Below are 24,572 nucleotides of genomic sequence, written 5' to 3'. Positions count from 1 at the left end.
CTGGTCCAGGCACAGCTCCCTTAGAACTCAATGCATTGGTAACCCCGCTGTTGCGTTGCAACTGTGGGACCGTTCCCGCATCATACGTTGCAAACTGCCACCCCGCGCCGGCCCGAGCAGCCATTTTGACTTTTCATGTCACTTGGCTTGGTGGCTTGACGATGGCATTGGCCGCCCAAAGTGCCGGGGGCGACAACTATGACATATTTTCGGTTTCCGCCAGCAAAAGTATGGCCCTTGATATCCGTATTTGCTATATAAAGATGGTGTCGATGATGCGTTGTGGCCCTAAAATTGGTTTTGGCTCATAGATATTCCGTATAAGGGGTACGACCACGCTAGCAGCAGAAAACGCGCGCGTCATGCAGCGAGCGGCAAGTTGCTGCGCGTCAGCGCCTTGCCGCGAGGTCACCGTGGCACGCGCGTCTCGCCGCGCGGCAGCGCGATAAGATCTCCCGCGCTCTCCGAATGGGCGAGCAACACCGCGAGCGCTCGTTGTTTCATGGAGAGACGACGATCGTCGATTGAAAACCCGGTGCGGACCGGCGGCGTTACGGTTGTGATGGCTCCGTGACGTCACCCTCGTCGCTCTTGATTGGTTCTTCACCTCGCGGCACGCGGCATTTGCCGCAGAAATGGGTCTCGAACCCATCTCGCGCGGCACGTTGCAAGATCCCCGATTCCTGCCGCTTTTGCCGCGTGCGGCATGACACGTTGCCACGCGTTTCTGACGCGCGTTTTTGCTGCGTGCTTTTGCCACTAGCGTGGCCGTACCCTAAATGTCCAAGGGCGATAACGTAGTCGCCGCACGCCGTATGCTGTATGTGCGAGTGAAAACGTGCGAGGGGAGCCGACGACCGCGAATTCTCATGCGCGCAAGAAAAGCAGGGAGGAAGCGCGCCTTCTTCCGTTGCGCTCGAGGCACCGGCGAGGGGGGAGGGATAGTGGCGCGGCGCGCGGTCGTGCAGGCCGTATCTTGAAAGCGATCTGCATTGGGGCAGAGTCTAGCAGTGTAGGTGCGTCAGCGGCTCGTAGCTTCCTGCGTGCTGTGTGTTCTCGGCGCTCAGTTTGCGTTGAAGCGATAGACAACAGCGCGAAGGTCACTTCACTCGCTTCTCCAGCGGCGCTTCCACACGCCGCCAGCGTTTGACAGTGCGTGTCCGCGCTCATAGAGTCTGATGTGCCACAGCGTGTACCAGCGCGTCGGCAACATCAGCTGGAAAAGGAGAGAGTGCCGGCTTGGCGGGCTAGGCCAGCTGCAGTAAGAGGCAGGATCAGATTTGAATTAAGGGAGGGGGAAAGGTCACGCCCGCGGCGGCAAGATCGCCCGGTCGAGGGATGCAGGGCCGCCTCGCACACGCACGCACGCACACGTGCGCTCGCTTCGCATTCCGTCGCGGCGGACAAGGTGCTTCCGGTTGCTGCTCGCGCAAAAATGACAAAATTTGGGGCGAAATCTCTAGGTGGTCAGAGGGGAAAATTCGTTATATCGAGGGGGGTCTCCCGCTGCCACTTCGTTAGGTAGAGGTCTCAAATACATGTGCTTCTATGGAGTAACGGCGGGGAATCGGAAAACTTCGTTATATCCAGGAATTCGTTATATGGAGGTTCGTTATAAGCAGGTTTAACTGTATGAACTATGGTAGAATTGTGTGGCCTCTGTGGTTGCAAGAAGTCCTGTTAAATGGGCTAGCTGGCTGCGAAATTCTTCATTCATGATGCAAACGCGAAATAAACAGGACGCGAAGATGAGATGCAAACACTACAAACATTGGCACCACAACCACAGACACCGCTAGCACTGTCACTTGCAATTTTCTCTGAGTGTTCTCTTGGCCTAAAGCAAACATCACGAGGTTTCTAGGAAGGTGATCTAACAATCTAAGTCAATTTCACATTTTCTTGTTTTTTCATCACCGTTATCATCACCATATTTTGTGTGCACAGAAAGACAAAGGCCTCTCCCGGCAACCTCCGATTGTCCTTGTCTTGCCTCAGCTGGCTCCATTTTAATCCTGTGAACTTCCTAATCCTATCGTATCACCTAATCCTCTGCCATCCTCAACTGCAGTTCCCTTCCGTTGGCACCCATTCTCTTACTCTAATAGGCCACTGGTTAAGCTCGATATTCCAGGTCGCCATTTTCACTTGTGAGTGCAGTGACTCATATTTGCTCCACACTGATTTCATGGGTTCGAGATAGAGAGTTAGTTATGAAGGGTGGGTGTGGACATAGTAGCAAGACGGAGTGCCGATTAGTTTGAGTACAGTAAACTTTCGTTAAATTGACTCCAGTTAATTTGATCTTGACTGAAGCTCCCGGACAGCTCCCATGCATTCAAATATGCCCAAAATGTTTTTATTTAGATTCTAAAATTGGCCTTGTACGTTAATTCAAACTTGAATAGCCAGCAAGCACGGACCTGACTCCTGTGGTAAACGCAATAGCGTCTCCTTAAGTGGCAGCATCTGTTTCAGTGAAGCTTGGGAACATTGAATGTGTTAAACACGCATCAAATCTCCCTGAAAGCACCCATTTACGGGCTTGCCCTAGGAATATTTGCAAGCAATAATCATAGCCTAAATGTCTGATTACGGTATTTGTCCAATTCTAATGCTCGCTTTTTTTTTTTCTCGAGGGACTTGGGCCATTAATCGCCTGCGCGGTGCAGTCGACGCGAAACCAATACCGCCATCGCGGCGTTCGTATGCTTTACCGCATAACACGGATGTATTGTGCCGAAGCCGACTTTAAAGACCATGTGGCGAAGCTGACTTTAGAAAACCGACACTATGACACGACACATATTAAACCCTTCCCACTTTCTTCCAAAAATTGGGTGGGTGTTAGATTTCTTTGTGTAGGAGTTTTAGTGTCATTTATACATTAGTTTTCTACTTTGGACACATAGAAAGTTGGCACACATTTGATTCGGGGGCGTGTTAGAATTGGGCAAATACTGCCAAATGAATCAGCGATATGTTTCAACCTTTTTTGTGCATTTTGTTTAATTCGACCTGCCAGACAATTCGATCAATTTTGTCGGTCCCGTCATTGCACAAACACAATTTATCAACGGTGGTTTTGAGTGGACAACGTATCAATGTGGGTAACTGTCAGCGACGGTTAGTGGACATGACTGTGTGTGGGAGTAAATTCCTGCGAGTGGGAGTCGACACAAGTGTGAGCATGAGTAGGTGCTGGTAAATATGAACGTTGATGACTGTGAATGCGAGTGAGTGTTGACGAGTGTGAGTATCCGGGAGTAGAAACGGGAGTGAGCACTGATGAGAGTGAGTGCACGAGTATGAGTGCGTGCACTGCTTGCAAAAATATTGTGACGCCCTCTCCACCAGTACCTGATGGTGACTATGTGCTCGTTCCCATCACTGCCGTTCTATTGACGCACAGTGTTGGTTTTCCACACTCTGTTATAACTATATAGGACAATCTTACTTATCTTCCTGTGGTGAATTTCGAACTGTGCTCCCACAGGGCATTTCCTTCGCTATGCTTACGCCCTCCTATGACTACGTTATCTCGGCCTTGTCTCCACCTAATGTTACTCGCTCGTACACCTGCCGATATTCCGTCGTCTTCACCAGATCTGTGTCCTACCGACCTGAACAAACTGATCGCTCCAGACCTTTCGCCCCGCCAGGCTGACGATCTGCCTTGCCTCCTCTCCTCTTATCGCGACGTCTTTGACCATGAAGCAGCTGAACCATATGGCGCGAGAGCGCGCCAGATCAAAAACGTCTTCTTCATCGATGCTCGTCTTGAGGAATAGTACCGTGACAATATTGGGGAGTGAGTATGAGAAAGTATCGGCTTATTCTGCCGACCTTATGCTGGATTACACAGAAAACAGTGCTACTGATTCAATCCATGGATGAGCACGACTTTGCCTGGTGGGCACGAAATCTTGCTTTGCATAAAGTCGCTCCAGATGAGCTGCTCTCATAATGAGATTTAATGCCACTGGATCGTCTCACGCTCATCCACTGCCTTACTCAGTGGCATTGTCTATTATGTGAATCCGCTTTTAACTGCTATGCACATTACATGAGCAGCTTACGTGCACTTCTTGCTCTTAATCTTAAATGGAATATCAGCTAACCCCATTTTCTCTTCAATACATGCTGCTGTATTCCTGTCTCTTTAACATTATACCTACCATTTCTTGGTTCATCGCTCATTTTGTGGTCCTTAGTTTCATTTCAATCTTTCGTGTGTTCCATGTTTCAACCCCACAGGTTAATACTGGTAGTACTACTGTTGTCTTGCCCTCTAGTGTACATTGAATTCCTGCTGATAGATCCAATGATTCATTGTCATGTCCATGTATTCTCCCATCCACAGTCCTGTTCCCAAGTACAACTGGACCCGCATTGGAGGCCCGATGCCGGTGGGAGCGCAGATCAGCTCACACGGCCGTGTGCTACTCCTTCCACGTGTGCGCGTCGAGGACCTTGGCGAATACGTCTGCATCGCCAGCGCTGACCAAGACAGCATTCGCAAGGGTGTCACCCTGAGCATACAGGGTGAGCCATGTCTGTATGAATGAGAAGAATGAGCTTGATAGGAAATGGGGTCATGCTTACTGGGACAAAGCTTGTTGCACAAACAAAGTTTATGAAACTTCAATTCACAGTGTATATCAGTTCACACCAGTATATACCTACTTCAGGCACTGTGGGCACAATTGTGTACGCCAAGAGAGTGCATGAAAACTATGCAGCAGAAAATTAGTTTGTAGCTTTGTACGTTGCAACAAGCGACCAAAGTTTGCAATAAGCAACTTAAGTTGCATAAGCATATCTGTAAGCAATTCGAGGAGCGCAAATGTAACCGAAGCCCCAAAAATGACAATGCATGTTTCATTCCACAAGGCAGCAGCAGCTCAGCACGTGCGTTGTTGTCTCATGCTGCAATGATTTGCGCAATGTAGGTGTCAACTACAGTCGAGTCTAATTTTTTAGTGAGTTTGGGTTGTGTTTTCCCGGTTAGTATGTTTCTTCTCACATTTTTTTTTCCCCAGAACGTATGAATGAGGTTCTACTGAATGTTGCATAAGTAGCAGTAGTAGTTTATACACAAGTATAAACCGCTGGCCCATTCATGCTCAAGTATTGCACAGGAATACCATTTTGCAGCAATTTTAGCTGATTACCACATCTGCAAGCATTACTTGCCAGTTAAGTCAGTAATAAATTTGAGTGACTGTTGTCCGCAGCGACGCCACTCGAAATTATTGTTATTTCGCTGCAATTGAACTGTAGTGTCATCTGTCACAGCTATGGTGAAAACACGGTGTTCTCTGTAGCTGTGACCATTGGTGCCACTATTCATTGCAGTGGAATTGGCATGCTTTGAGTGGCATTCGCTGCAAACGACATTCACCCAGATTTGTTGTTAATGAAACAAGGAAGTAATGCCCGCAAACGTGGTAATGAGCGAAAATCTGCAAAATGCTACCTCTTCGAAAAATTTCAGCCCAAACTAGCCAGGTGTTTAGCAGAAAGTGTCATGAATAGATTCCGCTCCTATTTATGCAACACTCAGTATATCAAGCACAAATTGCATCCAAATTGTTCTGGAGGTGCTGATGTGCTCAAATCTACAGAATTAGAGGACAAATAACTTTTCAGACATGAGACTTTAATAATGAATAACAAAGATCATAAAGGACAGATATCCTGAGTTGCATAAGCTATTATACCAGTCACTGCTTGGAACTTCATGTGAAACTGACAATTTTTTTTTTTTCAAGTTTAGTGATTTTATGCTTGTGTTGGTCAATGTTACCACCTCATAGTGACCTGTACTTGTGCCTGTTTTCTTATCCACAGCAATACCCGAGTTCACTATCCCACTGGAGCACCAGGTGGCGGACGAAGGCTCCCGACTCACGTGGACCTGTGAGGCATTCGGCATTCCCGAGGTGGAGTACCGCTGGTATCGCAATGGCCAAATGCTCAAGACTGAAAGCAGCGACGACTTGCGGGCCCGGTACAAGGTGCGCATTGACCAGACCGCATTTATGCTTCCGTTTGTCTGCTTGCCTGCGTGAATTAAAATTTGAATCAGATTCAGATTTGATGCCCAGATACTGTATATAATCCTATAAGGCCCGCACACCCTACTTCAAATACAAAATTGTGAAAAAAGGTTCGCTAAGCATCATGTGCATACCTGAGTGCTGGTTAATTTCTGGAAGCGGCTTCTAGTTGGCACTAGTTGCTCTGCTGACAATGATGCATTGTTATCACTAATCCCACACTTGGCACCAAACATACTAAACCACATCTTTAGGTCGCCGAACTGCTATGAAACGACATGGCAGCACTGGTTAGGCCTAGCCAGCAGGTGTGGCAGATGACAAGCCGTTGTGGGAAGTTTGCCCTTAAGATATTTGTACTGGTCAACCGCATTGGCGATCAATTGTGAGATCATATGCACAGGCTGGATTGACGGCCATATGTGTAAAGCTGAATTTGGGTCCATGGATGTTCAGCTGCCAACTACCGCCAACGTCTACCAAGTTCAAGTGCGTGCTTACTGGATGGAAAGGCATAAGTTCATATGTGGGCATAAAGCCAATAAAGCTCCAAACTTATTTTCCATTGCACAGCCTAAACTGATAGTGTTGCAGAGTCAAGGCCGCATACGCAATATTTGCACTTCACTACGACCTGTGGACACGAAACGCACCTGTGGCCTCGGCTATCATACATTTAAAGTAAACTTAATTTTAATGGAGCACAACACAGAAAACTCTGTAAAAGAATGTTCTCCTGTGCTGGCGCTCTAAAAAATAACAAAATCAATTTTACTGTCCCAGTTATTCAGACATTTTCACGGCATTGTTCGTGTCCTGAAAAGTTTATCAGTCACTGTAAGTGTGTTCATAACCAGTTGCCAGTGGTTGCATTATTTGTGTAGCAGACTGAGTGGAGTTCGAGGCTCCACAGAGTAGCTATACTCCTGCCTCATGTAAGACCCGCACCCAGTAAAGAATCCAATAAAATTCACCGACGATTACAATACTTCCTAATGCGAATTTGAGTGCAGCTGTATACATGTTTTCATTTCACGATATATTGGCTGGCACAGACAATCTGTCTCATGCGCCGCATTACAAACGAGTGAAGTGTGGCGCGAATGCCTCGTTAATTGGGAGATCGTGAGAGGCAGCGTGTGGGCGCGATTCACAGCCGACTTCTGCTGATGCAGTGCGGGGGCATCATCGGTGAACAGACGGCGCATGCTTCTCTGGTGCCATCTCGTAGCCGTCGTCGCTGCAGAGTCTGTCTTCCGCAACACTGCACTTTTCTTCTCACAGTTTCGCCATGCCCTCTGTCATGAGTAAGACGCCGGAGGCGAAATAAAAGAAGACGAGGACGATGTGATCGGAGCGTTCGGAACGGCGCGAGGCGCGTGAGGCGCGTGAACCGAGCCATAATCGAGGCAGAAGCGAGGCTGAGCTGGTATTATCGACGTGGCTCCGGGCCAGGAAGGTCGCATCGCCAGCACCGCTCTGGCGACGGGAGACTTGGGGGTCTGGCCGAGTCCGTGACGTTGGCCGTCCACGGTGTGGCCGTCGACCTCGACAAGTTCGGGCGAGGCTCCTGGACGAGCTGCAGCTCCTCACGACAAGACCAGGCACCCCAGAGAGGCTCCCCCTTCTACGGCAGACCGGCACGCTCGATGATCCCCGGAACGCCACGTCGGCTCTCGGGAAAGGAGCGAGACGGAAGCAGCGGCCGAGGACGTCGCTAGGCCTAACCCGTCACCTCTCCCGGCCACGTCAGCAGCAGCGACCGGGTTATCCAGGCTCCCGAGAAGAGCGAGTTGAAGGACCGACCGAAAGGCAGCAACGAATATACGACGGTCGACGGAGGCACCGACATTTAGAAAGGCCCAACGAGATTCTCGCCGGGAAAATACGCGCATCGACGAACTTTGTAAGAACGACTTTCTGTATCGTCGCTACAGTAGGCCAGTGATGCCAGACTTTGGGGTAGGAAGGGCCTAGGACTAACTGAGACGAAGTTAAGGATATTTATTGATTTATTAGGTTGTACATTTGTTGGCATTTATTTATTCATTGTTTTTTAGTCCAGTGTGTAGCTTGATTTTCTGAGGCTTTTTGGTTTTGAGTTCGCGTGTAAATAAAATCTGTTTGCTGTGTCGCCAGTCTCCCTCTCCATCTTTCATAACACCCGCACGCCTCCGAGATCAGTGACAACGAAACACATCACACCCTCCTCCTCTGCTTTCCGCCTCATGGTTCCGCTGCACCCTCCTCCTCCGCTCATCGCCTCTTCTTCTTCGCCGGCTTTCATGCTCCGCATTCGCTCTTTCATCCTTTGCTGTGCTTGTTCACTCGGTTACGCCGAGGAATGACACCAACGTGAAACACAGAAACAGCCGCCTTAGAGCTGCATTCTAAAAATTGTGGGCCTTACACGAGTAAATATGGTATATTTGGATTTAGTGTGTAGCTGTAAGGTGTATTGTGTAATTTGCATTATTTATGATTTAAGTACGGACATTCGACAGTCAAAGCAGATGCTATGAATTGTTAATATGTGATTGGATTTGAAACTCGATTATGTGGACTTTTTTGTAAGAGATGTCCGGGAGTTTGCATGCTGTTGTAGGAATTCATGCTGCGAGTAGTGTTGTGTACTGTACACACGAACATATGTATTCTAAAAATTGTGGGCCTTACACGAGTAAATATGGTATATTTGGATTTAGTGTGTAGCTGTAAGGTGTATTGTGTAATTTGAATTATTTATGATTTAAGTACTGGACATTCGACAGTCAAAGCAGATGCTATGAATTGTTAATATGTGATTTGGATTTGAAACTCGATTATGTGGACTTTTTTGTAAGAGATGTCCGGGGAGTTTGCATGCTGTTGTAGGAATTCAATGCTGTGAGTAGTGTTTGTGTACTGTACACACGAACATATGTATCGCACACATGTATCGAGCTATCTGTTTGGCTTCCTGTGACTTTGGCAGGTGGACAACAACATCTTGGTCATCGAGGACCTCAACCGTGCTGATGAAGGCATGTACCAGTGTTCAGCCACCAATTCTCTCGGCACCAGTTTTTCCACGGCGCAGCTGAGAGTCGTCAGTGAGTCGGATTTTTCCACTGTTATCGCTGTGTTGTATTACATTTGTAGCGCTTGTTAGCCACATTGCATAGTGCGAACCACCAATTTTCCTGTTTGATTGTTTCATTTACACTGTTTAGTCTCAACTGTTGACCTTAGTCATCATCTGCCTGCTTCCCATGTTCATGCAGCCATGAAAATCACTTCCCATGTTCCTTTAAATGTGTGTGTCTTCAGGTTGAAATCTGGGTGCCTGTTCCACCCCCTCTCTTGCCTAAGTTGTGCTTTGTGCTTTGCCTCAAAACGCAGCCATGGCACCCAATTTCGCAAAGTACCCCCTGGACACGGAGATGTATGCTGCCGAGGAAGGCAACATCACCATCCCCTGCCGTCCCGAAGCAGCCCCATTCCCGGAGTTCACGTGGCGACGGAATGGCTACACCTTTCCACTTGGTGGCAGGACGCAGGTATGTCCTTGTAGTAGGGCCCTGTATCTTCTGCTATCTGTACAGCAAGCTTGGAAAAAGCAATTTGATGCCAACTGGCTCAGTGATAGCCACTCTTACCAGAAGAAAGCATTAATTAAAAAAGAGAAAGAAAAACCTGCAGCCTTCTGAGTAATGGACCTTATGTACCAGCCGTTACATGTCATGCAAGAAACACATTCATAATACAAGAGGCAAAGTAGTTCAGCAGACTATACATAAAGTTGATGAGGCACTAGTTGTTGTTGGCCAAAGACTAATGTGTAAGTAATAATATAATTGTATAAGAATAGTTGGGGGGTTCCAGTTGCCTTTGGTTACAAAAGAAACAGCACATACTCGTTTAAACACAGAAATTGCAATTCTTGCTCCTTTTGCACAAGAGTGCCAGCTAGCCGAATTATAGATACCCGTAGCAGTTTTGCAGGTTGAGTAAAGTAGGTGGTTTTGTGGTGTAGCCTATGGCCATGGTCAAAGGTGAAAGAGCCCATAACATTTGCTGCTGTAGAAACTTGGTGGGATCATACAAGTAGCGGGCTGGTTGTTACTTCATTCGCTGTCCTCATGCTTGCTCTCCAAGCTTCGAGTGCCTAGATGTGCTTCATGCTTTGTTACTGGGTGTGTGCAGGTGCTCAGCAACGGCTTCCTACGGATTGATCCGGTGCGCCGTGAAGATGAAGGCAACTACACTTGCGTTGTCAAGAACCAGTATGGCACTGCCAGCAGCACTGGTGCCCTTGTCGTGCTGTGTAAGTCATTGCAGGACAGCTGCTGTAACCTTGTTGGCAGCATTAGTTTGAAGCAACAGTGATGACATGTTTATAGAAGAAGAGCGGTGGGTTTCGAGCCTATTGTTTGGAGTAAATAAGAAAGTTGGAGCAAGTTCATGTGGAAAACTAAGCTTGGTTATAACAGTTGTTAGACTCAACAAAGACCACCGGTTGTTCTATTATACGACCCACTACGAGCAGGTATTGAGGCATGAGTTAGCGTCGGGACTTGGTTCCTAAAAATGTTGCCGTTTAGATGCACGTGAGTTGGCTTCAAGTGCCATGTCCACCGTCAAAATTGCTTGCGTTGATTTTTGCTTGTAGTTATAAAGAAGTAACCACAATCCCCAAGCAAGCATTTGAATCTAACTCGGGATTCCACCACTCCAAATCGGTGAGGGGAAAGTACAATGCTTCCGCACTGCATTGTAGTCAAGCTTGACACATGCATTCGACAGAAGTAAGGCAATACACTACAGAAGTGCTAGTTGAATCTATGCCCCCTCAGCAGAGAAAGAAGGAGTCATGTGCTGTGAAGTTGCTGCAATTTGAAAGGACTTATGGAGGATGTGTATTCACTCCAAATCAAAAGGTGGCAACAAGTTCTCCACTGTGGATGGAACAAGATAATGCACACCAGATTGACCAGTGGCATACACCTTAGAGAGATAATAAAAAAGGTAAACAGAGTCATATTACAGTCAGTGTCCGATTTTTCGTACTCCCTCGGGACTGCAAAAACGTCAGAAAAATCAGGCAGTCTGAAAAAATGAATGCATGTCTTTTACTGCCCCCAAGGGCTCAAATCTCCACAGGCACGTCCGAAATAGCTCTGAAGGCCTGCCAGTAGACTTATTACGTATAGCGGTGCTTGTACTGTGATAGCAGACAGCAGGTGCACGTGTGTCCGGTTAAGGAATGCATACCGTGTCCCGTGACAATTGCCCCTTCCCACTCTTGGTATGCTTCACTGCAATACTTTGCGTATGCTTCACTTTCGTAACAGTGTTGTATAGATGCGAAGCTGACTTTAGGGGACCGGCATGATGCAATGCGCTTTCCGAGCTTTCAAGACATTGTCGAGGATTACAAAAATGGAGTCGGTGCCATAGCTAACATTGGGAAATTTTTTCAATGAAAAACACTGCACTGAACAGAAAGAAGCTTGGTAGCGAACGTCGAAGCAGCTAGGCCTAGCATTGCCAAGGTGGTGGCTACGGCTGCCAGCGGATCTGCGTGTGAGAGTACTGATTTGAGGAGGCGAGATAATCAAAATGGTGGCAGTGGTGCCTATGATTAATGCCGTTCCGAAGCTTATGTCATAGCAAAAAGTCGAGAAAACCAGGCGGCGAAAGTTTTCTGCATCCGAAATTTCAGAGGTTCTTATGCAATTGACCCTCCGGGGTACGTGGCACTGCCACGAAAGAGTCTGAATTATTGGGCATGTCCGAAAAATCGGCTGTCCAGAAAATCGGTCATTGACTGTAGTAAATTACATTTCTACAATGCAGTCCAATGTGTTTATAACAAACTTGATAGTTCCATGAAAAATGCTCATTTTATCAGTACTTCGTTGTATATGTGGACTTGCCCGCCAAAATGCACAAAAATTAATGTGGCATTGGCCGTTACGATTCAACACCACTTTGGTACGAAAGTGGGAGTTTCAATACCTTTATCTTTATTCCTGGCACTTTCTCGCAACCTAGTTGCAAATTTTGAACGATGATCTAAAGAATGAAATGTGGCATAGTACCATTCGAATTGGTGCCCAGTTTCGATCACCATTCATTTAGAAACTGCAAATGCAGCCACCACCATTTTTCTATGGGAGCTTGTGATTTATCATCAGGTATGGATGACTGGTAGGTATTGTGGCATGCCGCCATTTTTGAAAGCTCTTACTGTTACTGCTGAGCATTCGCCGCATTGTTCTGAGCAAACCGCCAGCATTAAAATTGGGTTTTCTATGTTGCCTTGGCTAAAAAATATGAAGTTAGAAAGGTAAAATGTCACCGTGAACGGTATCACTATGTTGCTTCGCCGGAAAAAGTAAGAAGTTTGAATGGTAGAGCGTCATCACAAACGGTTATTGGGAATCAATGTCAACGTAAACAAAGCATCAACGAACTGTTATTTCCCCATAATGGCATAGTAACCGCCAAACCTTTGCAACTTTGTGTGGCAGAGGTGTGCCATGCCGCGTTCACATCTACTTGGGCCGCATGAACGTCGACAGCGCTGATAACTATGGTTCAGTGGCCATTGTTCCAAATCATCCAAATAGGCGCAGTACATGTGATGATGCACGGAGAACTACGCAAGAGAATCGCACCGGCGCATGTGTCGTTGAAATCTCAAGAGGCCACTGCCTCCACAGCCACTGTACTACCCTGTCCACTGTACTGCCCCCCTGGAGACATGCTTTGAAGCTGAATGACCTTACTTGTGGCTTCAGAAATCGACGCACAGCACTCACTCTTCTTGAAGGTCGTATCTTTGTCATGGTTGGACACATGCATCCAGTTTGGTCGTGCTTCCGTGCTTGGGAACTTCGCGGGCACCCTTTTTTTACTGTGACCAAGTCTAAATTGTTCATTGTAACATTACGATGCATTCAAAAATTTTCATTACATCTGGATGTAGTTTCAAGATTCAAGGCTGTAAAATTGTAAGTACACTGAAATGTGGTTGTTATTACTCATGTCGTGTCGGGGATCGTTATGAGTGTTTTCAACTGTACAAAAAAAGGCACTCGCACTGTGAGGGGAAGCTTGATAAACCAAAAAAGAGAGCTTTTGTTGAAATGGAGCACGCTCCATCACACGGGGCCAACAAGGCTTTCCGGAAAAGAACAAGTGCGTCAGCCACCTGATTGCCACTTAAATTCATTGCCCCGTCATTTGGCAGTGGACACATATTGCATGGCATGCACACACCTTCGCCTTCTTCTTATTTCTTTCTTTGCCATTGAATGTAATAGGTGACACATGCGTTGAACATAGCAGACAACAAACATGAACTTGAACACAGTTGTTGCTGCTAAGGACGTACCATCGTAACCTGATAACGACGTCCATGCAGCATTGCCACGCAGCGTGGAGTCCCCTCCCCCAAAGGTGGTGGCCACGGTGGGGAGCCTGGAGGAGCTGCACTGCCATGCACTGGCACCGCACATGCTCGACCTCTCCTACATCTGGCTGCACAACGACCTGCGCATACATCCACACGAGTGGCCCCAGTATGGCGTGGTCAGTGCTGGGATGGAACCCCTCCTTTTCTTCTTTTAAAATGAACCTTTCTTTGACTACCCCACCAGGGTTTGTTGTAAGTAAGTAAATTTCTCGCTGAATGAAAGTGGACAAAACGACAACTTACCTCTGGTGGGAGCCGAACCTCCACCTTCAGCATTATGCATGCGATGCCCTACCATGGCCATCTGTGGCACTGGCTAACACTCCCAGAGCCACTTTTAGTACACATACACAAATACCCAAGTTGTGGAGGTTGTCCTGAATTAAATTGTATTCAGCTACATGAAATGACAACTATTGCATGCGTCTGCTTTGTCTTCATTAGTCTTCTAGCGCTTGGCAGGATAGATAAGAGGAGGAAGGAAAAGGCGCATCTCTCTGCTTCACTACCGGGGAGTGCAACTTCTTCAAACGAATACAACTCACACTTCCTTTTCTTCTCAAAAGTACATTGCTCGCTCATATTTGCAAACACCATGCAAAACAGTGCAACATTTACTGTGTGTTATGTTTTGCCAGATATTGCACCACTGCTTCGCATTCGGGCTGAAACTGCAATTTTATCAGTTATATGAACACTCCAGGCGAATCTGCCGTTGTTGTTGGCCAAGTGGGATAAGATCGCGGCTGCGAGCCGTAAGCTGTAGGTGCAGGGGAAAGCATGCAAGGGTGAGCTGAAAAGGATAGTGGCTTGTGGCGGCGGCGTTTTCTCACGTGCGCAGGAGTACAAAAGCAGGGAAGGTGCACGGCAACTTTTTGCACTTGCTAGGGGGGAGCGGGGAGATGTGCGCGTGCTAGGGAAGAGGGAAAGGAAGTGCGCGATTCTGCTTCTACTCCAGCCATGGCTGCGAATTGCTCAGCTGAGCTCAGCCGTGCCCTCACTATCTTGGAGGTAGCCTGCGGTAGGTTTGAACTCTAGCCGACCTGAGAAAGCTGATGGCTTCGTGTGTGCTGTGCCCTTGCGTGCCAAGTTTGCGCTGAAGTGAAAGGCAGCATGAAGGAGAATTCCCTCGCCACTACTGCCGCTCTTCGTCACGTCAGTGTTCTGACAGTGAGTGTCGTCGAGCCAGATGTGCTCATGTTTGCCTGTGCGCACATGACACTGTGCTTGTGAATTTAGTTATTAAGCGGATGTTTGAAGCAGTTTATACAACTGATAAAACAACTAACCTTACTGCGCATATCTGTCTAATAATTTGCTACCCGCCGGGGTAGCTCAGTCAGCTAAGGCGTTGCGCTGCTGAGCTCGAGATCGCGGGATCGAATCCCGGCCGCGGCGGCCGCATTTCGATGGAGGCGAAATGCAAAAACGCCCGTGTGCTTGCGTTGTAGTGCACGTTAAAGAACCCCAGGTGGTCGAAATTATTCCGGAGCCCTCCACTACGGCGTGCCTCATAATCAGAACTGGTTTTGGCACGTAAAACCCCAGAAAGAAGAAGTCTAATAAGTTGCTATTGCAATCAATGCATTGCCTTTCAGGCGAAACTGGGAAATTTTTATTCTACTAACATCGAAAAAGAGATTGTGCTTACTTACGCATTCATTGAAAATAAATTTTTAAAGATTGCATTTTTTCATTGTTTGCGTCATTCATCAAACACTTCGCACTGTTATTCGCCTGGTGTGACCAAAAAAAAAAAGGAATTTCTACCACTGAAAGTGCACCAGTAAGCTGGACAGCCTTTTGTATCCACAGTGTATGCATAACTCACGTTGGTACCAACACCAAATGCAGGGTTACCGGCCAGGCTACCTGGTCATCTACAACGTGAGCTTCGCAGAGGCTGGCCACTACACCTGCATAGCCAAGACATCGGTGGGCAAAGTGTTTGCCAACACTGAGCTGCTGGTTCTAGGTGAGTGTGTGTGTTAGTTGCAAACAATGTACCTCCGGGATTTCTTGTTTAATTCTTTCTTTAGTAACCCTGCTGCTGATATTAGTGTGTTGGCAGGCAGGCAACATTGTTGCATTTGACTCGCACCAAAATGTGGCTGCTGTGTCTTGGGAAACAATGACCTGCTGGTTCCACCACATAGCCACTGTGGTGGGACCACTAATAGTGCTGTAATCAGTGAAGGTGGCCAGCTTTCTACAATTTTTTCTAAATGCAATTAACCAGCGCAGCCATCTTGAACAGTGTGCGTGGAAATATGGTGTGCAAGCCGTATTGTTAATTAAAATAAGCCCAATTTATTAGCTTGATAAACACTTTGGGTGATATATCCCGCTTGTTTTGGGCTATTCTTGTACAAGCCAGGCCACTTAATGGGGCGTCAGAGGGCGGTCTTCTTGTTGGCATGGATCGATTGGGTCACTCAGCCACCAAGCGACCTTTCTGTGCGACCTTCGTGTTGCAGGTCCCCCGGGTCCCCCTGGTGCAGTGCTTGGCCATTCTTTCAACGCTACTTCTGGCTTTGTTGAGTGGGCTGACGGCACTAGTCATGGCAGCCACATCACAAGCTATGCCATCGAAGGCCGTACCAACCACAACGGCAGCTGGAGGGAACTGCGGAGTAAGTGCCAGAACTCGCATTTGTTCTGTTTCAGTGTCATGGAAATATAGAAAATAGAGAGCACTAAACACACTTTCAACAAGCAAGACAAGGGCAGGCAGTAGGGCCCTGCCGCAATGAAGTGATAACGTTATTGTAAAAAGTTTAAGGCCGTAAACAAAAATTCTGCTTCCAACAGTTGTTTTCTTTTCACCCTTCCATGTACATTGATACATGAATAAACTGATTGAATGATTGATTCATTGATTGACTTAAGCTTTCTTAAACGCGACACATTTAATTCATATTGCTTCAGTGGCCATCTACTGAGAGTGTTTCTGAACCCGCCGTGGTTGCTTAGTGGCTACGGTGTTGGGCTGCTAAGCACGAGGTCGCGAGATCGAATCCCAGCCATGGCGGCCACATTTTGATGGAGGCGAAATGCGAAAACACCTGTGTGCTTAGATTTAGGTGCGCATTAGAGAACCCCAGGTGGTCCAAATTATTCCGGAGTCCCCCACTGCGGCGTGCCTCATAATCAGGTCGTGGTTTTGGTACGTAAAACCCCATAATTTTTGTGTCTGTGTTTTACATGTATTGGAATAGGAACTCAGAGTTTGCCTCAGGCCAAAGCTTCCTCTTGACTGGATACTCCTTTTCGGCATCTCTTTACTATTCCTTCTTCATGAGCCTATAAGTGGAACATTTTGATGACCGAGGCACGCCCTCACAATTGCAGTTTCCATGTATGCTTAGCACGCCCAGGCCTCGCTGGTCTTATTTAAACACTTTTGGCACATGGCACTGAGAAAAAGGAGTCATTTCAGCTTGCTAAAATGCAAGTTGGATTATTCAAAGTCTGTAAATTTCTATTAGTGATCACAAGTGTTACAGCAGCAGTTAAGCAAAATATGAACTGCCATTTTTCAGTGCCAGCGATGACATGGCATTGCTATTGCATTCTTGGTTATTAATGCTTCAGTATTTATCAGGTCTTTCTATGGGTCTAGAATTCAAGATGCTGATGGGTTTTTAGCAGTCGGTGAGGACGGTGCCTTCTGACAAGGGAGAAGGAGAGCAGGGATTTCAGGCATTACATTTGCTCATGTGTAGCATGAGAATTTTTAAGTGAGTTCTTTTTTTTTGTGATTTTTTTACAATACCAAGACTTGCAATACTTTGCCAAAAAAAACCACGTATTTTGCATTAAGAAGTGGTGCAAATCATGCACGCATATATAAGTGCTTTTTTTTTTGTCTGTTTCAGACGTGACGTATGCCCCAGCTTCAAAGCACCACACATCAGGCAGGCGAGAGATTGAGCTCGGCAATGTGCTGTCACCGTGGAGCAAGTACGAGTTCCGGGTGATTGCTGCCAACTTGCTCGGCGTTGGCCAACCATCTGATCCCAGCCCACAGTACAACACGGCCGTGGACCGGCCGTACATTGCCCCGCGCAACGTTGGCGGCGGAGGGGGCAAGGCTGGGTCGCTCACTATTACGTGGACGGTGAGCCAGCTGCTACATCTGATGTTAACGACTGACAAGACTGGGTGTCGTTGAAAGAAAACAATGCAGTAATTCTAGCTCGCCAGTGTAGGAGGAGTACAGTAGAACATCGTAAACACGATCCCGTTACGTACTACTCTTGGAGCCAACGTTCTCGATCAAGGACATTAAAGATGACCCAATACAGTTACACTTCTTTTTTTTACAGATTCACACTTTCCCAGAAAACATGATATTTCAACACCAATGTTCAGTACATTGTCAAACTGCAATCGCATTATATGTTTTCTGGCCGGTAGATACCATGTAAACAAGAAAAGGCATGATGTGCATGCAATTGATAACAGTAACCACCCGCCAAAGCAGTGCTTCCCTGCAACACTCACCCGTCCATCCGACATGAAAACGCTGGTGTGCACTCAGTTTCCTATTGCGGTACCATAAAATCACCTTCCGAGTTGTCGCATTCACATTTCATTGCGATAAGCTTCTTCTTCACCTATCTGTTTCAAAGCGCACGGGGCAGCCGTTGGAAGCATACTGCACACTTTTGATAGTCGATAGCCCAGACGCTCCACTGTTCTCTTCTGCTAGCGGCATGAAGTGAGCGTCATTTTTCGCTCTGGCGGCATAGTAGGCATTGTATTCTGGCATCTTCTACTAACTCGATTTCGTTTTGGTATGTCGCAATACCAGTGTCGTGCCCGAACGATTCACGCCGAGTAGGTACATCAAAACTTACCACTAAAATGCTGCGCTCGAAGAAGCTGCCAACCCGGGTTGAACTCAAGGAGTGCAAACATAATCTTGCTGAATCCGTAAGAACAGTAATGCCCGTTTTGGGCTGCTTGGGCCCCACGAGCTTGGCACGCGTTGGCGTCTCGTGGTGCAACGATTTGCATAGATGTTTACTACAGTTGAGTGCAGAATTTTTCAGTGACTCCAGATCGTACGTTTTCTCAGGTTGGTACATTATTTCTGGCTTTTTTTTTTTTTTTTCAAAGCGTATGGACGATGTTCTACTGCAGTTCTTCGATGAGACAAGCTCACAAATTTAGGACGTTCTACTCACTGCACACAGATATCGAGTTATTTATTGTCCGTAATGAACTTTGAGGCCTGCGGCATTTGCAAGTGCAGTCCCATGAATTGAAGCAGATATGATCTGTCTACCTGCCAGTATGTTTCAACGCATTGTCAAAGATATGAATGTTATTACCATATTTACTCACATAATGAACACACTTTTTTTCCCGAAAAATATGCACAAAATTAGGGGTTCGTTCATTATGCGGGGAAAAAATTTTGAGGGATTTTTTTTTTCGCGGCTCTTAAAACATAGCAGTTTCACCCTAAAGGCAAACCATCGATTGCGATAGCAAATGTGTAGGCTGCTATACGAAGTGAGGATAGTAGTGTTATCAGCCATATAAACTTGAAAACATTCGATAACGATCTAGATTAACAAGCTTGCGCGCACAGGCAAACATGAGTACATCACACTCGATGACCACGGACACTCGCTGTCAAAACGCGAGCGTGAGCAAGTGCGGCAGCAACAGAGAGCGAAGTGACCTTCGTGCCGTGTATCACTTGAACGCAAACTGAGCAGCGAGACCGCAGCGCGCACAAAGGTATAAGCCGCTGTCGCACTGCTAGACTCAGCCCCCGATGCAGATCGCTTTCAACATACCGTAGGGCACGCACGGCCGCACAATGCGCAGTTGCTGCGCCGCCGCCCCCCTCCCCTCCCCTGGCGCCATGTGCGTGACAGAATACAGCACATTTCCTCCCTGCTTTCCTCCCTCGAACGCGGGAGATAGAGCCGCGATCGTCAGCGCCGACTGCAATAATGCGCCTGGAGTGTCCATATGATAGCTATCGGAATAAAAGTAGGAGACACATGGTACGATTCGGCGTCCGATACAATCGAACCCGCCGGACGTCATATTGGATGTGAAATCGTACCTTGTCCCTCCTACTTCACGGCAGCAAGTTCAGGGTGCGTTTATTATGTGGGAGAAAAAAAATACAAATTGGGACTACTAAAGTTGGGGGTGCGTTCATTGTACGAGTGCATTCATTACGCAAGTAAATACGGTAATGACTGCAACATTTCTATGGCCCATACTCGCATATGCATAGAAGAAAAGAAAGTATGAAAAGAAGGAAGGAAAGGTCATAAAAGAACAGAAAGCATTTGGAAAGGTTGTGGGGTCTCAGGGTCGCACAGGAGTACCGACCACCGCAGGTTCAAGCTTAGCGAGCCACAGGGCTGCTTCAGCTGTGGCCTCTAGCGCACCACTGTGCACAAGCTCAGGTCACAAGGGGCTACCGAGCGAAGCACGGAATAACACAGTATTGCCCTGAGTTAACTGAAACTGTTTATTGTCTCCGGCGGCACCCAACACTGCACAAACGCCCATTACCGAGGTGGCGCTGGAACCAAAGGCATCCCGCACCAAGGGCAAAAATACAGACAGGGGCGCCTACAGCACATCGCTGTGAGAGCACAGGCTCAAGCTGGCACACGCCGCTAGGAAAAGTCCCAACGGCTATGCTACTTGCTCTCACGATAACCAATGGGCCAACTTGCGAGAGTTGGCCCATTGCCAGAACTTGCCTGAGCGACGTGGGCACCCTCACAGTAAACTACCGCGAATGGAGCGCCACCGCTGAAACCGGTTGCGAGTGGAATGGGGAGAGGCGTAGGGACGGCAGAACAGGTGAATGGCCGTGCAATGGCGCCGGTGCATGCCTCAATCCCCACAAGGTCTCTGCATCTTTTTAGTAGGTGCACATCTAAACTGCCAGTATTGCTTCTTTCATTTCCCTTGCTTTCTTAATGCCTTGTGCACTGTTGTGCAGTCATGCCTGTACTGCACTTCTCCCTCACCTTCACTGAATGAGGGGAGAGGGGATTGCACATTGCCACGTCCTTCAGCATGGCAAGGAGGTCAAAAATGAAGAAGGAAGGTTTTCAGGGCATATGCAGACAGCATCGGTGACGATTGTGGAGACAGCTGTTAGCTGCAGAAGTGAAGAAACGGGGAGAAACGGAATAGTCCTTGTGGGGGAATTTCGCAGTAGACAAATGGTTAATACAGTGTTCACAGATGCATGTGATTGCAGTCTGTTTCTCAGTTCTAATCCATAAATTTTTGTTAGAAGGAATGCTTTATTTTGTTTACAAGACACAGAAGAAGCAAGTTACAGAATGAACAATTGGGTACACAGGTGTAACGATCAACTTCGAAAACAGCAACAAGTAAGCAGAGTAATGGCGTGGTACCTTACTAGAAATACTCCAAGTGGTAAGGTGCACAGTGCACCATCGAGGCTGTTACATAATTCTATTCTGGCAGGCAAAAAGAAAGAGAGAATTTGTGACAGAACAGGGTCCTTGCAATTTTTTCCATGCAGCCGCTGTCGCCGGAGGAGTGGAACTCACCGGAAATCTGGTACCGCGTGTACTACCGACCATCTGGGGACCGAAGCGAGCCGAGAAAGAAGGACCTCCGCAAGCTGGGAAACATGGGCCTGTACGTGGTGCCTGTTGGCGAGGAGAACTACTTCTCACCGTATGAGGTAAGCACCCGTGACATCAAGCACAGTGAACTCTGTTTTGCGAGGAACTCTGCTTAAGCCCAGTTTCTTTGATGAGCTGAACAGTTGTAAAGTATGGCGGGAATCCTCACAAATTATGGGCACTGAGGGAGCCAATGGCAATGCATACGTGTTGCCATTAATCAGTGCACTTCAAGCAGACCATCTAACTCTGCAGATCACTAAGGAATTGCTTGAAGAGAAAGCATCGGGTAAAGAAAGGGTTTCCATTGTACCGGCCAGTGTACGGGGGCGGCCACAGCATCTGCTATAACCTGCTAGACAGCCACAATGCACAGACTGCCAAAGCGTATTGTCATAGGCACCTTCCGTATTCGTATGTTATCATGCGCAGTCATGAAATAACTAGAATCATTGTTATTAGGGGAGTGCGAATGCCGAATAGTATATTTCGAATCGAATCAAGAAAAGAAAGCCGAATATTGAATGTCGGAAAAGTTTTCACAAAATTTAATGCTTACACAGGCTGGGCAAGAAAAAATTCCGTGTCACATGCTCGGGAGTCTCCTAGCATTACTTAAGGCAAATAGTTGTAGAGCCAGTCTTGTTCTTGGGCACCTCTGTCGCGATTGCCATTGCGTGCTGGCATTGGCCGCAATAGTCATGCTATTCGCTGCTGCTTGGTGCAGGTTCAGGTGCAAGCGGTGAACGTGGTGGGCGAGGGCCCCATCTCGGAACCAGAGATTATCTACTCAGCCGAGGGCATGCCCCAGGTGCAGCCCTCAGGCGTGTATGCCGTGCCACACAATTCCACTGCCCTTAACGTCACTTGGACTCCGCTGGACATTACCCGTGAGAAGATTCGAGGACGCCTTATTGGACACCGGGTGAGTGGCTGCACCTGCTACACTGTTTGTGAGTTTAGAAATCGAGTATCTACTTTGTGAACTTGTGTCACCTCCACCGTGATCTTCAGCTCCGTGTGGTGGTGAACACTACACTGCGTTCCTGGGAATAAGGGACGCAAAATGTAAGGGCACTAATTATGTTCGTTGCGGCTGTGAAGAAGTTGTCAAATACAGTAAACCCTTCTTAACTCGAACTCTGTTATGTCAAATTATCGGACAAGTCAAATTTTTTTCCCTGGCACCGTGTCAACTCTATGGGTTTTTCACCCCTTATCTCGAAACGCCACTGCGCTGAACTCCGGATGTCTCGAAACCTAGACTGCGAAAATTCTAAAAAAAAAGACAGTACCGAAATGTTTTCTTGTACTTGCTTGCGCAGCTGTGGTATTGCCAAAAAGTGAAACCGGGGCCGGTATTTTTTAGCAATGCCTTTTCCGATGCTAATGCCTTTTCGTGCTTTTTGCACTTGGTCAGCAGTCAGAGCGACGGTCCGCTCACGTTATCAATGAAATCAGCCAGCCGCGAGCAGTGGATGATAAGACTACCGTAGAATAAAGCATAACACATCCTACAAAATACCGGCCCGGGCCTGCAATTTTGTCCCAATGCCTTTTGATTCTACTTCACCCTCATCTACAGTTCTTGGCCAGCTGATCCCATCGATTATGCTGGCGGAGCCTCGCTATCACCGCTGACGCATGCAAAGAGTAGCATCAGCCACAGGCGAGCACGCCGCCACTTGTAAACATGCCAGCCACGCACGGCAGTGGCGAGCGCTTTCCCGTGACGTTTGCTCACAACGAGCGGCATGGCGCTTTCGAGAGATACAGATGTTGAAGCCATTGTTCAGCTGACTGCAAATGGCGAAAACGATTTTGGAAGCCGGAAATACGTCATAGACGTCAAGCTTTAGACACCACCTAGTGTCCAGAGGTGAACAATGGCCTCGAGATCTGTGTGTTTATCTGGAGGGCGCAGTCGTTCAGGCGTGGCTTTGGCTTTTTGGGCGCTGTTGGCAGTTGTTCCCTTGCTCTTTTCTGTGTTGCATACTGCCAGTGCGATAGCTTATCCGGTGCTGTTCATTTTCGCGCTTTGTTAGTGGTCAGAATGACACTCTGTGGAGGTTATTCTCGCTCAAAAACTCCAGGAAACTGAGCACGTTCTAGAGATTTTTGCGTGACTCGGTTTCGAACACAGAGTCAACATGCATCTGCATTTGCGCTTATACGTGCGAGGTACGCCATTGCCTATATATAACCGACGTGTTGATCTCCGCGCTCGTCGACACAATGACCAGTATGTCTATACAAAGCATCCTCGCACCTATGCACATAATATCGCAAAAATTATCTACTAAAAGTACCACTCCTGGCACATTAAGCTTTGTGAGGAAGTAGGTGGTTACTGGTGCCATATTGTAAAGGCATCATGTTGGCTTTACACGCTGGTTATGCTTATATTTTTGTGAATTCGGCTATCTCAAAACTCCACTTATCTCGAAATTTTTTCCAGGTTTTAGTACTTCGAGTTAACGAGGTATTACTGTATTAGTAGACGACACTGTTAAATTTAAGGAGAATCGAAAGCATTTCACATCGGCATTTTCGCATTTTGTGCCCATTAAAACCTGGCTGCCGCAGCTGTGAATCAAACCCAAGATCTTGTGCTCAGCAGCACAACACCACAGCCACAGACCCACCACGGTAGCTCAGGCTCATTTTGATGCGCCACTGTGTTACCTGGGGCACATCGAAGCCTCACATTCCTTCACGCTCACTGCCCACATTGCTGTCTCTCGTGCAGATCAAGTACTGGCGCAGCGACCTGGACCCACAGCTGGACTCCCTGATTCTGCTCAAGCGAGGCATCGAAACTGGGGCCTCATCGTGGGTCTGCAACCCAACACGGAGTACCGGGTGGCTGTCATGGCGTACAACGAGGCTGGATCAGGCCCGAAGAGCGGTTCTTTGTGGCCAAGACGTTCAAGGCCGCACCCCTGCGACCCCCGACGAGCGTCAAGGTGCTCGCCCTCTCTCCCACCAGTGTGCGTGTCACGTGGCGAGGCTGTTGGTGCCGTCCATAGAAGAGAGTCTATCAGTGAGGTCTGCTTGGACTCTGGACCAATCCGAAGGCCAGTGCTATTCTGGTCCATGAAGCTCCACTCTGGTTCATGGCGCTACGATTGAACTGCCATTGCCGCTTGGGAGGTTGCATGTGGCTTTGTCATGCTCATTCACATTAAGCATCACAGCATTGCGATGTGCACCTATGGCGAGTAAACATTGTTTATCTGTTTTTGAGCTGTACTGGCTCCTCTACAGCGGCGCAGTGGGCATGTGTGCCTCTAAAAAGTGTGCACATTGAACATTGGATTACACAGGTGATTATCCTTAGACTTTCCGGGAATCCATTGTCTAGCTGATTAAGAGAGAATAAACTTTATTCTGAGCTAG

The 24,572-nt window shown here is 47.5% G+C and overlaps 1 protein-coding gene across 1 annotated transcript in view; it reads left to right on the top strand.

Annotated features, from left to right (window-relative positions):
- LOC119431643 (contactin-like) overlaps nt 1–24,202 on the top strand; it is a 41,337-nt gene extending 17,135 nt beyond the window's left edge. Inside the window, 14 exon segments of the mRNA XM_037699122.1 lie at nt 4,364–4,545; nt 5,854–6,020; nt 9,037–9,154; nt 9,444–9,601; nt 10,248–10,368; nt 13,474–13,640; nt 15,379–15,499; nt 16,002–16,157; nt 17,403–17,644; nt 21,068–21,232; nt 21,901–22,098; nt 23,923–23,983; nt 23,986–24,081; nt 24,084–24,202. Coding sequence (XP_037555050.1) covers nt 4,364–4,545; nt 5,854–6,020; nt 9,037–9,154; nt 9,444–9,601; nt 10,248–10,368; nt 13,474–13,640; nt 15,379–15,499; nt 16,002–16,157; nt 17,403–17,644; nt 21,068–21,232; nt 21,901–22,098; nt 23,923–23,983; nt 23,986–24,081; nt 24,084–24,202 — 2,071 coding nt within the window.
- Nucleotides 24,203–24,572: the final 370 nt, after the last annotated feature.

Source organism: Dermacentor silvarum, chromosome 10, assembly GCF_013339745.2.
Source record: "Dermacentor silvarum isolate Dsil-2018 chromosome 10, BIME_Dsil_1.4, whole genome shotgun sequence".
Taxonomy (NCBI): domain Eukaryota; kingdom Metazoa; phylum Arthropoda; class Arachnida; order Ixodida; family Ixodidae; genus Dermacentor; species Dermacentor silvarum.
This window is presented reverse-complemented; position numbering and strand designations above follow the sequence as displayed.